Source organism: Ascaphus truei, chromosome 8 (genome assembly GCF_040206685.1).
Source record: "Ascaphus truei isolate aAscTru1 chromosome 8, aAscTru1.hap1, whole genome shotgun sequence".
NCBI lineage: Eukaryota > Metazoa > Chordata > Amphibia > Anura > Ascaphidae > Ascaphus > Ascaphus truei.
In genome coordinates, this window is record NC_134490.1 from 16,346,444 (window position 1) to 16,360,915 (window position 14,472).

The following is a 14,472-nucleotide window of genomic DNA, read 5'->3' on the forward strand; positions in this document are numbered from 1 at the left end:
GAGAGAGGGTGACTGTGGGGGGATGGGGTGACTGGGTGAATGATGGGAGACTGGGTGGGGTGATGGGGTGACTGGGTGGGGTGATGGGGTGACTGGGTGGGGTGATGGGGTGACTGGGTGGGTGATTGGGTGGGGTGACTGGGTGGGTGATTGGGTGGGGTGACTGGGTGGGTGATTGGGTGGGGTGACTGGGTGGGTGATTGGGTGGGGATTACTGACTGACTGGGTGGGGATTACTGACTGTCTGACTGGGTGGGGTGACTGGGCAGGGGGGTGGGATGACTGACTGGGTGGGGGGTGACTGACTGGGTGGGGGGGTATGACTGACTGACTGGGTGGGGGGGTTATGACTGACTGGGTGGGGGGGTATGTTTGACTTGGTGGGGGGGGGTATGATTGACTGGGTGGGGGGGTATGACTGGGTGGGGGTATGACTGACTGGGTGGGGGGGGTTATGACTGACTGGGTGGGGGGGGTTATGACTGACTGGGTGGGGGGGTATGTTTGACTTGGTGGGGGGGGGTATGATTGACTGGGTGGGGGGGGGTATGATTGACTGGGTGGGGGGGTATGACTGGGTGGGGGGTATGACTGACTGGGTGGGGGGGTTATGACTGACTGGGTGGGGGGGTATGACTGACTGGGTGGGGGGGTATGACTGACTGGGTGGGGGGTATGACTGACTGGGTGGGGGGTATGACTGACTGAGGGGGTATGACTGACTGGGTGGGGGGGGTATGACTTACTGGGTGGGGGGGTATGACTGACTGGGGGGGTATGACTGACTGGGTGGGGGGGTATGTTTGACTTGGTGGGGGGGGTATGACTGACTGGGTGGGGGGTATGACTGACTGGGTGGGGGGGGTTATGACTGACTGGTTGGGGGGGTATGACTGACTGGGTGGGGGGGTATGACTGACTGGGTGGGGGGTATGACTGACTGAGGGGGTATGACTGACTGGGTGGGGGGGGGTATGACTTACTGGGTGGGGGGGTATGACTGACTGGGGGGGTATGACTGACTGGGTGGGGGGGAGTATGACTGACTGGGTGGGGGGGAGTATGACTGACTGGGTGGGGTGGGGGGATGACTGACTGGGTGGGATGGGGGGATGACTGGGTGGGATGGGGGGATGACTGACTGGGATGGGGGGATGACTGACTGGGTGGGATGGGGGGATGACTGACTGAGTGGGGTGGGGGGATGACTGACTGGGTGGGGGGATGACTGACTGGGTGGGGTGATGACTGGGTGGGGTGGGGGGATGACTGACTGGGTGGGGTGGGGGGATGACTGACTGGGTGGGGTGGGGGGATGACTGACTGGGTGGGGTGGGGGGTACCTTTGGTGTCCTACACGTTCTCTCTCTTACACACACACACACACACACACACACACACACACACACACACACACACACACACACACACACACACACACACACACACACACACACACACACACACACACACACACACACACACACACACACACACACACACACACACACACACACCACTCTCTCTCATACATACACACACACACACACACACCACTCTCTCTCATACATACACACACACACTCTCATACACACACACTCTGTGGAACCGGAGGGCAAGCGGGACAGGGGGGGGAAATCCCCTGCCCCGCGCGAGCAGCCACGGGGACAGGAGCGGAGACCAAAGGGGAAGCAGGTTTGGGGGGGGGGAACATTCCCCGCTGTCATCTCCTGCCCCACGCGAGCAGCCACGGGGACAGGAGTGGAACCGGAGGGCAAGCGGGACCGGGGAGTGGGTGGGGGGGGAATCCCCTGCCGTCATCTCCTGCCCCGCGCGAGCAGCCACGGGGACAGGAGCGGAGACTGAGGGGATGAGAAGGGAAGCGCGAGCAGGAGACAGGGACCGCGCACGCGAGGAGCAGCCATTACTTACCCCTGCAGAGAAGGGCTCCATTTCGCGTCACGACCGCGTCACGGCCAATCAGCCAGGAAAATATTTTGTTTTGTTATTTATTTATTTTTTTAAATTTGTGGGGGGGTGGGGAAGCGGAGACAGCCACGGGGACCGAGGGGAACACCCCTGCTGGCATCGGGAGCAGCCACTGGCACTGGGGGAAAGCGGGGACCGTAGGGCAACCGGGACGGGGGAACATCGCCCACTGTCATCTCCTGCCCCGCGCGAGCAGCCACAGGGACAGGAGCAGAACCGGAGGGCAAGCGGGGCAGGGGGGGGGGGGAGATGGGGGGAGAAATCCCCTGCTGTCATCTCTTGCCCGACAGGAGCGGAGACTGGAGGGGATGAGGAGGGAAGCGCGGGCAGGAGACGGAGACGGACCGCGCGCGCGAGGAGAAGCCATTACCCCTGCAGAGAAGGGCTCCATTCCGCGTCACGACCAATTGGCCAATCAGCCAGGAGGATATTTTTTTTATTTTTTTTTTTTTATTTTTTTTAAATTTGCGCAGAGCAGGGGGGAAAAGTAGCTGGCCACGGGCCAATTTCCGTTCGCACCTGGCGAGTGGGCGACAGGGTTTGTCGAGCACTGTATATTAATATACCTCTTGACGGAGTTAGACTTTCAAGCTTATATTAGAAAACCTTTTAACTGCAATGCATTAATATGCAAAGCTGTTAAAATTATACATCCAACGTTAAAAATAATAGAGCAATGTTTGATATGTCTGATGTCCCTCACTTGATAACAATCCAATTCTAGGTTTTTTAGCGGGACTGCATTTTTTTTTTTAAAGTAATGTGTTTTTTTTCTGTATATTTAGGATAACTGTCACATGTAAAGAAGCGGGTTTTCTCTACTCTCTCCTCAGAGGCGTTCCACATTGATGGCAACTCTGGGCTGGTAACGTCCCAAAGGCTGCTGCAGTCCTTTGAGAGGTTTAACCTAACAGTCGTAGCCACAGACAAAGGCAGACCCCCTCTGTGGGGGACCACCATGCTAAGGGTGGAGGTGATTGATGTCAATGACAACCGTCCGGTGTTTGTCCGCCCGCCCAATGGCACCATCCTCCACATTAAAGAGGTACCCCGTCACAGTATATACAGGAAGTCTTGTCTGATAAGTCTGCTGGAGACCATCCCTGATGGGACAAATTACTCGGATACAAACGTTTTCTGCATCTCCTTCAGTTCTGGGGTAACATATTGTAACGCCATGGGCTAAAATTGTCAAAGGACCAGCAGCTTTGCACTGTGGGATGGGCTTTATATGTTATATGGGATGACATAGTATGCAACGCTATGTAAAGTGTGCAGTAAACCCAGGAAGAGCACCTTGAGAGTGAAATTACACATGTCATTCTTCATTAATAAGTAATACATTGTGAAGTATCAAATGCACTTGGGAAATCATGACTCTCTGTCTTATTGTGAACTTGGTTCTGAAATAACTCCTTTGTTGGCTATGAATGTAGATTGCATTTTTATTGGGAGCTGGCAAATGGCAGAAATGTCGAGATTATATATAACAAAAATCAAAAACAAATAGTCGATACCGTTCTGTGGCTAACAAAATGCTTTTATTTGTGCGAGCTTTCAAGGTCTATAAATATATACATATTCTTTATTGGCTATATGATAACGGTGGAGGTTTTATGTTGCCTTTTTCACCCAACATAACTTAAATAATGTGTATAGTAAACCTACCCAGCCCAAAAATTTCAAAGCCATTACAGCCAACCTCACAATGATGAGACCCACAAGGTTGAAACAGCTGTCTGTGAGTGGTTTGACTGGCTTTGCTGTGCTTAAAAGCTGTGTGAACAGCAGAGCATTTGCCTTTTAAAAGGTTTCCATGTAAAAATGGATTTTAGGCAAAAGGTGATACGTGTGCCCATTTGCATGTCATTTCCCAGAATCCCTTGCTGCAGTGGAAGCACTGTATGCCAAGTGATAATGGTGAAAGGCATGGTTGCAGACAGGTCTAAGACATGTGAATGTGCTCACAAGTGATAGTCTTAATTGCCTATATATATATATATATATATAGCTCAACTCCGTTATAGCGCAATCCGCTTATAACGCGGTGTGAGTGTGGCTCCCGTTTGTTAAAAGCTATTTTTTTTTTTAAAGCTTTATTACTAACGGACGGACACACACAATACTCCCTTGCACATCACATCCCCCACCCCTGCCCATCACATCCCCTATCACTCCCCCTGCACATCACATCCCATCCCCCCTGCCCATCACATCCCCCCTTCCTGCACATCACATCCCTCTGCCTTCACATCACCCCCCTACACATCCCTTCCCATCCCCCCTGCCCATTACATCCCCACTTCCTGCACATCACCCCCCCCCCTGCACATCCCATCCCCCCATATACACACCTTTCCCCCCTCCCTCACTGTACCTCCGCCTGGGGGGAGGAGAGAGGGGAGCTGGTTCCTGGCCGGGTGACTCACACAGACAGGTGACATCCCAGCCCAGACTCAGGAGCTTCTCCTGTACTGCTGAAACACACCTCCCTCCCTCCCTCCCTGTACCTCCGCTGGGGGGGAGGAGAGAAGGGAGCTGGTTCCTGGCCGGGAAACTCACCCCCCCCCCCCCCGCTCTCTTTTCTTTTGAACTGTCAGTAGTTACAAGAATCACTTCCATCTGACGATTTACAGTTCTGCTGAGAAACAATCTGTACAAGATTGTTGATTTTAGAAGAATTTTTTTTGACTAATGTGCAATTCCATAATCAGCTGATTATCTCCCCAAATGAACCCACATTTTCCCATATTCAGTCACTGTGGAAAATATGCGACTTTTGTTTAGAAATTACTCTTTCTATTCTTCACTTCTTTCAAATGAGTGTACAAACACTTGCAGCCTTTTACTAACAAACACGGACTTATTGCAATATAGGCACACACATCCATGCACATAATCCTGAACCCTGTGATTTAAACTGGGAATAAGCAGTGGAGATACAAAAAAGTACAATTCCTGTTACAGTAAAGATCAGCTCAGTAATAATTATTCCCATACCTCATCTTGGGATTTGCAGGGAAGGTTCCTTTATGCCAAAACACAAAGCCCCCCCGTACAAATGCTCTTTGCTGCTCCCAAAAAGTTAACAGCAGCAGGCGTCCCTTCGGCTGGGTCTGACTATATATCCCAGGTGCCAGACTAGCCAGGATCCTATTAAGAGTCGTGAAAGGTCCTTGTGTTTTTAAGTAAATCTCTGCAGGACAGTAAACTGCGGCATCTATTGCGGTGACACACATACAAAACACAGAACCCCAGTAAGCTATTTTTGGGAACCCCTGAGCCCCCACAAAATATATATATATATGTGTCAAAATGGAGTGCTATAGAGCGTGGCATATGTATACAACAGACGACAGGGAAGCCCAATGCTACATCCAACATGACAGAAATACACAGTAACATACTTATATATTCTCTTGAAATAGGGTCATTTAGTTTAACCCTTTGGCCAAAGCGTTGTAAGCTTGCGAGCCAAGTCAAGGCAGACACCTGTTCGCAAGGCCTAACACTACCAGATAAAATACTAATATACCTCTATTAGGATTAAAATTCTCATTTACCTCCATTAGGAGGGAGAAAGACCACAGTGGGTCTATATCCAGCAGAATGAGGCACTTGCAAACTAGGGAAGTGGGGAGGGGCGGGCTTAAAACCTGGGAAGGAGGAGCCACTAACCTCCACCACACACACACATACCTGCCTCCCTCCCTGTACCTCCGCCAGGGGGGAGGAGAGAAAGGAGCTGGTTCCTGGCCTGGGGACTCGCACAGACAGCTGACATTCTGGCCCAGACTGCATGAGATCCTCCCCCCGCTCCCTCCCCCTCTCGCAGACTCACAGCTTCTCTGCATAGCACACAGATGAGCTGCTGCGGGTAAGTCCTGCTTTGGGGTACTGCTGCGACACCGGCTTCAGGGAGAGTTATCAGAGCTCTCTCCCTCTGGCGGACGTGGAACCCCTGATCGCGGCAGCCATTTTTTATTGCGATCCCGGTTATAACGCGGTTGTATCGGGTGGACTCCGAGGACCGAGTTATAATGGGGTTCAGCTGTATATATAGGCAATTAAGAATATCGCTTGTATATGTTACATATATATCTTCATGTATCAAAGCAAAAGTTGTGCAATTCTGTGGCAAATAAACAAAAATTCTAAAATACTGATTTCAGTGGGATTTTTTCTTTGACATATCTGGGGCGTATTTAGAGGGGCCACAGAATTGCAGCAGATTTGCCTTAATACATAGACCCTCTGGACCTTAAATAAAGATGCATTGCTTATTTTAATTGTATTTATTTTTCACTCAAATTTTATTGTTTTTCATATTTTTGGGGGAGGGTGGTAGGGGGAAACCAAGAAAAATAGGGGGGAAGGGGTTTCTTTTTTTGCGGTGGGAGAGGGGGGAGTATATAGGATAGAGCCCAGCTGTATGGAAATACTGAGTATTGCTGCGCACTACCAAATGCTTAGTTTCAGGAGTGAAAAAATGTCTTCGACTGAGCCACTGATGGAGCCACCTGTGCTGAAGCAGGGATATCCTGAAAACCTGACCTGTTGGTGGCCCTTAAGGTCTGGAGTTGCCCACCCCTGCTCTAGATTGTAAACTCACGAGCAGGTCCCTCATTATCTTTTGTATCTGTTTGCGCTTGTTTGTACTCATTTGGTAGGTCATTCTGTTTATATCATTTATATCACCCTGTTCCCCTCATTGTACCGCACTACGGCATATGTTGGTGCTTTATAAATAAACAACAATAAGTGTGACAGCATCTTCATGCACGCATAGTTGACACTTGTAAGTGTTGCTGGGACCTCTAGTGGCATATTGAGATACTATTCTTGGACCTTCGTTCATTCATAGGAAATCCCCCTGAAATCCACTGTATATGAAGTCTACGCCACTGACAACGATGAGGGCCTGAATGGTGCCGTGCGTTACAGCCTGCTCAAAACCGGCGCAGGGAACAAGGACTGGGAGTACTTCAACGTTGATTCAATAAGTGGACTCATTCAGACCGCACAGAGACTGGACCGAGAGAAACAAGCCATGTACAACGTGAGTGACTCACGGAACGCATGGCGTGTCACACCCAACTAGAAACACTTCCAAAGGATGTAGGGCTGCCTTTGATTAAATGAAAAATTCAGTGTTCTTTTTCAATCCCGCTGGCAACATCAGAGCCAGCAGTGAATGGCTCGGCGGTGTTTAGCTGCCCTCTCTGCTGGTAAAACTCATGAATTAGCAAACAAATTGTTAGCTTTAGTTTAATTAAGTGGTAATTGAATTCAAGCACCACAGTACTAGAGCCATCCAAGGCTCAAATGAGATTAACTAGGTTAAGAGCATAGTAAAGCAGACAACGCCTGTACAATTACAGTAGCCAAGGTGCTGGCCCTCATTCATATGGTGCAGTGATAGTTACATAGTAGTTCAACCTATGCTAAAATGTAGCTGACGGATACTTATTCTATATTTGTATATACAGTATATTGATCCAGAGGAAGTCAGACAAAAAACCCCAGTGACACATCATCCAATGATGTCTCATAAGGGGAGAAATAAATTCCTTCCTGACTCCAAATATTGGCAATCAGATGACTCCCTGGATCAACATCCTTCCCATGTTTACTTATTTGGTATATCCTTGTTTACCTTTCCTTTGTAAATAGATGTCCAAACTTTTTTTGGAGACAGTCTCCCTGGGTAATGAATTCCACATTGTAACTGCCCTTACTGTAACTAACCCTTTCCTTTGTTGCTGGTGAAATCTCCTTTCCTCCAACCTTAAGGCAGGGGTGCGTAAACTGGGGGCGCAAGAATTTCTAGGGGGGGGCGCGGCGGTTGCAGAGGCCTTATGCTCTTCCCCACGGCATTTAAATTAAATGCATGGGGAGGCGTGAGGCCTTTGTAACTCCCTTACCTGCTCTCTGCCGGCTCTTCAGTGACGCATCACCATGGCAACGCACATCAAATGACGCGGCGGGGTCACATGATGTGACGTCACATGACCCGCAGCGTCATTTGACGCCGGGTCCTTGGAGAGGGGGGGGCGCGAATTCTGCGACTGCTGGGCAGGGGGGCGCAGCTCAGGAACTTTGCGCACCCCTGCCTTAAGGGACGACCGTGTGTTGTGTGTACTGCCCTTGGGATGAATAGATGTCAAATTCATCTATTCATTTACCCATTCATCTATTCATCTATTCATCTGGTGCAGTCTGCAACTCATTCCTAGCTCCACCAGGAGAATGAGTAGTAGCCGGCTTCATATGAATATACAGCTTGATTTACATACAGTACATTTAATGTTGGTAGAGACAAGGAATTGTAGAACCACCAGATGACTTTTTCCAGTGTGTGTTTATTGGGGGACTAAGGCTCAATGTATTTTATTTGTTGTAGCTTATAATTGTTGCCTTTGACCTTGGCCAACCAGTGCCCTATGAGACAATGCTTCCTCTTCAAGTTGCACTTGATGACATTGATGATAATGAGCCCATCTTTGTGAGACCTCCAGTAAGTGAAATATACTGCATTTTATTTATGAAAACATCATGTTGAGTGTGAAGGCCTTAAAGACAGTAGCATCCTTGAACTGGAATGTGGAGGTGTTTTTGCATACGTTTAATGTACAAACATTTACAGTATATAGGCATGGAAAGCATCTAACTGACATCTAATCAAACAGCAACTACACTTATAGTACAGCACACAACACTTTGTGTTCTAGGATCGATGTTTTGCACGTGTTTATCTAAGCCAATTAAACAAACACCTGGATCACTATAGCTAAGTGATTTTATTTTTACTTCAGCTAGTCATGAAAATACTATACAGGGCTGTTACAATCAGTCAAAGTGTTTGATTCGTAGAATTAAGAAGCAGGTTTTATTTAATCAAAATACATACAGTGCAGGACAAAGAGAATAGAACAGAGGTCTGTCAGAGTATATAATGGTACCAGGTGTACAATAGAAACATCCCTATTGTAAATAGGCTTTTTGGCTTCTGTTGTCGGTTAATAACTTACCTGTTTATTTGACTCTTGGCAGAGAGGAGCCGCTCAGTACCAAACCCTCTCTGTCCGCGAACACTCCAAACCTGGAACAGTAGTGGGGAACGTTAGCGGCGCTGTGGATGCAGACGAGGGCTCTAATGCTATTGTGTATTATTTCATAGCAGGTAATTTCCTTCTACTGTGTATTATTTCCATAAAAGGGAGAAGACTATACAGGCATACCCCGGTTTAAGGACACTCACTTTAAGTACACTCGCGAGTAAGGACATATCGCCCTATAGGCAAACGGCAGCTCACGCATGCGCCTGTCAGTACGTCCTGAACAGCAATACTGGCTCCCTACCTGTACCGAAGCTGTGCTCAAGCGGGGAGACTATAGAGCCTGTTACAAATGTGTTATTTACATCAGTTGTACACGTATATGACGATTGCAGTACAGTACATGCATCGATAAGTGGAAAAAAGGTAGTGCTTCATTTTAAGTACATTTTCGCTTTACATACATGCTCTGGACCCATTGTGTACGTTAATGCGGGGTATGCCTGTAAATCCTTACATTCTGAATTATGCCTGTAAAAGTAACGGGAGACATTTTTTTCTTTACTTGTTCTAAACCTGTTGCTGGTCAGGACATGGAAGTTAAAGTGACCTTCTAATCAGTTGATTTATCAACATGGATTAAATAGACACAAAACTGTGTTTTATGGTTCTTATATTAGGTACAGGAAACTGGTGCATTCACTTTTTTTTTAATAAAAAATAATTTTTATACTACTTGTGCATTCAAGTCTAGAAATATCTATCAAGCAGAGGAGCAGCTCAACAGATAGGTATGAGCTCTACTTAAGCTCTATGTAGATATTAAACCAGGGGTGGACAACTCCAGTCCTCAAGGGCCACCCACAGGTCAAATTTTCCTACCTGTGCTGAAGCAGGGACTGATTGAGCTACCTGTGCTGGAGGACTGGAATTGGCCACCCCTGTACTAAACCTTTGACTTGTTCCGGAATATCCATGTAAATAAAGGTGAGCTTTAATCAATAGCTAGACAAATAATGACCTTCTGATCTTACAAAAGTTATATGAAAACGCATGATTTGAAAGTCAGGATTTATCAAGAAAACGTTCATCAATAGTTGAATATCACCTTCATAGGGCACATTATGTTGACATATTTGGGGGTTGAAGGCTTAATAGTCTCAGATGGACAATGGAGATAAACCAGTTTGTTATCTTTCCTCCTTCTCTAGCCGGTAATCAGGAAAGCAATTTCCAGCTGATTCCAGAGGGGACACTGACCGTGCGACACAACTTGGACAGAGAGAAGGAGCCTTTTTATTTCCTTGTAGTCAAAGCCTCCAGCAACAAGAATTGGTCACCCCGAAAAAGTCTGAGGTCATCCAGGATCCAGAGCTTTGATCCCAGCACAGACTCTACTTTGCAAGAAGTGAAAATCTACCTGGAAGACATTAATGACCAACCTCCCCGGTTCACAAAGACTGAATACACAGCAGGTACTTCACGCCATAGAAAGAACATTGCCAAAGCCGATAGTTCTAAGAATTTCACACGCTTCTAAGATTCTCAGCCACAGCTCACATTACAGTTTCATCCTCAGTTTGTACATAAAACTACAATCTAAGCCCCAAATCACAATGAATTGCTAAATGTGTGATACTCGGCTCCCGCATTACTGTCACAGGTTCTGGAGTAACAGACTGATCCCATATCAGGTTTTCACACGTTTAACAATAAATATCGCTATTATCCTTACATTTACTTCTAGTGTCACTGTTCGTCTTTTTGTCAGCTAACATTTAAATCCACTTGTCTAGTGCTCTTACCCCTGCATTGCATAAATATTGTCTTATTTATTTTATTTATTGCTAACAAATGTTTTACCAGGAAGTAATACATTGAGAGTTACCTCTCGTTTTCAAGTATGTCTTGGGCACAGAATTATGATAACAACACATGGTTACAAATACAGTTACATTAAGTGAAGGGTTATATATACACAAGACATTACATGACCAGTTAAAGATAAAATATGTTATAGGCGTGTGTAACAGTTACAGACCAGATTAACATGTCAGACAGCTATAGTTCTCTATAGAGACTTTTGAACTCACACACTTTATACAAGTTTTGCCAACTTTCCACCCCCCAAAAAATGGCCCACATTTTGGTGAAAGTTGGAAATAAATGTTTTCGCTAAGTAAGACATTCCCTGTTGGTGGGTTTGGGTTAAAAATTCATGTCTTTTTGCAGTTTTTTTCTCCAGCCACAATGTCCACGATTGGCAAATCCACCCATCTATAGCTGTCATTTCATTTTTTATATATATGTTTAGAGAAAGCAAATTAGTGCTGTGTATAAATAAATATTAACATAATTATTTCTGTTACTAGTAGTAACATTACTAGTAGTGGCTTTTTTAAAAAAAAAAAAAAAAAGTACTTTCTGCCAAAGTGTTGTCATATCATTGTTTGGGTATTTTGAGGCTTTTAATATTTAGTATTTATTATTCAGATAAACATTGGCTAAATGACTTTTATTGTATTGTATACCTTCTAATCTCCAAATGCTTCCTGTTTTCTAAGGGGTTGCCACTGATGCAAAGGTGGGCTCAGAACTGATCAAAGTAGTAGCTCTGGATGCTGATGTGGGGAACAACAGCTTTGTTTTCTACAGCATCCTGGGAATACGCTACATCAGGCTGCATTCCAATGATTCAGAGGAGATGAAAAATATCTTTGTGATTGGTAAGTAACGTGTTTTACTGTATGTGTCTCGATGAGCCACTCCTTACAAATAAGCACTTGTTAATTGGCTACCACAGGGGCCTGCAATGTTTTGAAAGCACGTTATGTGTGGCGCACACTTGGATTGATAAAGGGCCAAAACATTGACTGTTCCTTAATAAACTTTCAGCAATTTACACTGGAGTGCGTGTTCAATACACTACTGATGCCTTAAAAACATACAGGTATGACATGCCATTGACTGCTCAAGTATACATGCCAACCCTCCCTATTTTGAGAGTCACAAATTTGGGGTCGGTCTCCCTCCTCCCTCTCATCCCCATGCACCCCCTTATTGCCTGCCGAGTGGGAATAACAGATAAATCAACTGCACCACACTCCGCTTTGAGTGCCAGGCAGGGCTTATTGATCTAAAATCAACAGATTAGATCTGCCTTATTAGGCCACGCTTATAGTCACGGTGATAGCGACAGCAATGTGACATTGCATCAAAACAAGTGTATTGAATCCATCACGTGCGCTTATAGTAGGAGCAGGGCGACGGATTGTTCACAGTCGCTGGAAGTCAATGAAAATTGATTTTTCATCGACTGCAGCGTGACGTCTTCAGCCACGTGAGTGGTTCAGCCAATGAGGGCGAACCGCTCATGGCCACGCCCCCGCCATGCCCCCCGGTCGCTGTTTGTTGTCTCTATAAGCAAAAATCGCTGCTACAACGGCGACGGGTGACATCACGTCGCCGTAGCAAAGACTATAAGCGTGGCCTTACTCATGAAGAGGGAGGGAGTTGCAGGCAGTTACTGTGTGCTACATTGGGCAGGAAGGGAGTGGGTCTAGTGATGTCATGGGGCATGGCTTGTATGAATTTAGGACAGTCAGTGATGTCATTGGAGTGGAGCCAAATCTCTCGATTGTCCGGGAGAAAATGTTGGCATGTGTGCATAACATACCAGAATGTGGGACCCTATAGAAACAAAGAGACATCTCTTGGTGGCGCGCCGCGCACTTATGTCAAACATCAGGATGTACTGTAGATAAAGTGTATTTTTACACGAAACGCGTAGGAGGGTGTTAACCTCCACTTTTAGGCCGTGTCCATAAATGGACAGGCCGTGCGGACGCTACGTGCTGAGCCCCTGCATCCTCAATGAGGATGCCTTGAGAGGGGGCTCGCGCGAGCGTCGCAGGCGTGCGGAGGCGTTGGAGGTTTCAGCGATTGGCCCAGCGACGTCACTGCCCCGCCTCCCTCAGTCTCCCCCCACCTCCGATCGCGGACGCTGGCTCGCCTGTATGGGCATGAAATCGCCCAGCTTCTGCAGGCGAGCCTCAGCGTCTGCGAGCCTCAGCACGGCTCCCCCCCTCTATGGCCCGGGCCTTAGATAGTTTGAATAAAGAAGATTTTTTAAACATATCTGTTTGGGACCCACTCTTGGCGGTGAGCTGGTTTTTCTTCCAATTCTGTTCTCTGAGACCAGCATCTCTTCACCTGGCTGCACGCCTTACAGGACATTGGAAAGGGGCTTTTTGTGAGTACTATTCTTTATTGAATATTTATTGTGAGTCCAGGAACCATCCCAATGAGGGTTTGATTGGGGTTTTTAACCGTATACCTTGCCCTCCATCTGGGGACTTAACTACAAGTATCATCTCATTTATATACCCCCTTGTCCTATCCTGTTTATTTGCTTATTGCATATATTCCCACATCTAAGGGATCCAGCGTTGGAGCGCCTTTATCACTTAAATCGTTGGATTAGATATAAGCATATACTGTACTTATTCACAGGTGCTCCAGATTAAAGTAAATCCTGGAAAATTAGGCATCTCTCCAGGTAGTTGCAAGGCAGGAAATTAACGTGCGGCATTCACCAGAGAAATATTAGCTTAACATATCAGCGTACATCTCATTGACACTGCAAAGTATCTAGAACTTAAAGAAACCAGTTGTATTTTTGTCTGGGATGCAGAGTGCAGTTATTTTGCATTGGTTCTTTACCAGTTTTGCAGCTGGGAGACTTGGCTAAATAGATCTCGGTATTTCACTATGCACCTATAGTATACACCTCTACTAATCGTTCATGAATCCCATATTCTTGTCCGTCAACATATCCCAATAAATAAAATAATCCATCTAAAAGCTAGTACACTAGCATGGTATATTTAATTTATAGTAATCTGTGTAGTCCCTATTCAATATGTTAGGAAGCCATCTTTCCGTTGTTCATGAACATGTAAGATCCATTCAGTGGAATGGAGCTTAAATCTTCCCAGCAAGGTGAAGACAGATTCGCCGCCATTGTGAATAGAAGCCCTAACTATCCGGCTTGAATGCCAACCCTCTTTCAGACTGGACTTCCCAATCGGCTCACTAGATGTCAGTATAACTTCAATGGAGGAAAACTCGTAAATGCAAATCTCTTTAATCACAGATTTTTTTGCTGCTGAATGGCACATTTTGCTCTAAAATAACGTAGTTTAGTGTTCCTACAAATTGTGTCCCTCATCCTATTTTTTTAGCTTATATTTGACCATTGATTATTAGATGCAAGTGGTTGGCACCATAAAGCGATACAAAAGAAACGAATGCATAACATTGTTTGTTCCTCATGCCTAATAAAGAATTAGTAACCCATGTCAGATAAGGGAACTGAGTGTTCCTGAAATAACCAAACAAGAATGTGCCCCATGCATGTGAAAGG

The 14,472-nt window shown here is 46.2% G+C and overlaps 1 protein-coding gene across 7 annotated transcripts in view; it reads left to right on the top strand.

Moving 5' to 3' along the window:
• CDH23 (cadherin related 23) overlaps positions 1-14,472 on the top strand; it is a 653,830-nt gene that overhangs the window by 616,791 nt on the left and 22,567 nt on the right. For all 7 annotated transcript variants that reach the window (XM_075610599.1, XM_075610600.1, XM_075610601.1 and 4 more), the window contains 6 exons: positions 2,823-3,034; positions 6,854-7,048; positions 8,393-8,506; positions 9,043-9,172; positions 10,259-10,522; positions 11,612-11,773. In XM_075610599.1, the coding sequence (XP_075466714.1) occupies positions 2,823-3,034; positions 6,854-7,048; positions 8,393-8,506; positions 9,043-9,172; positions 10,259-10,522; positions 11,612-11,773 (1,077 nt within the window). The remainder of the gene's footprint in view (positions 1-2,822; positions 3,035-6,853; positions 7,049-8,392; positions 8,507-9,042; positions 9,173-10,258; positions 10,523-11,611; positions 11,774-14,472) is intronic.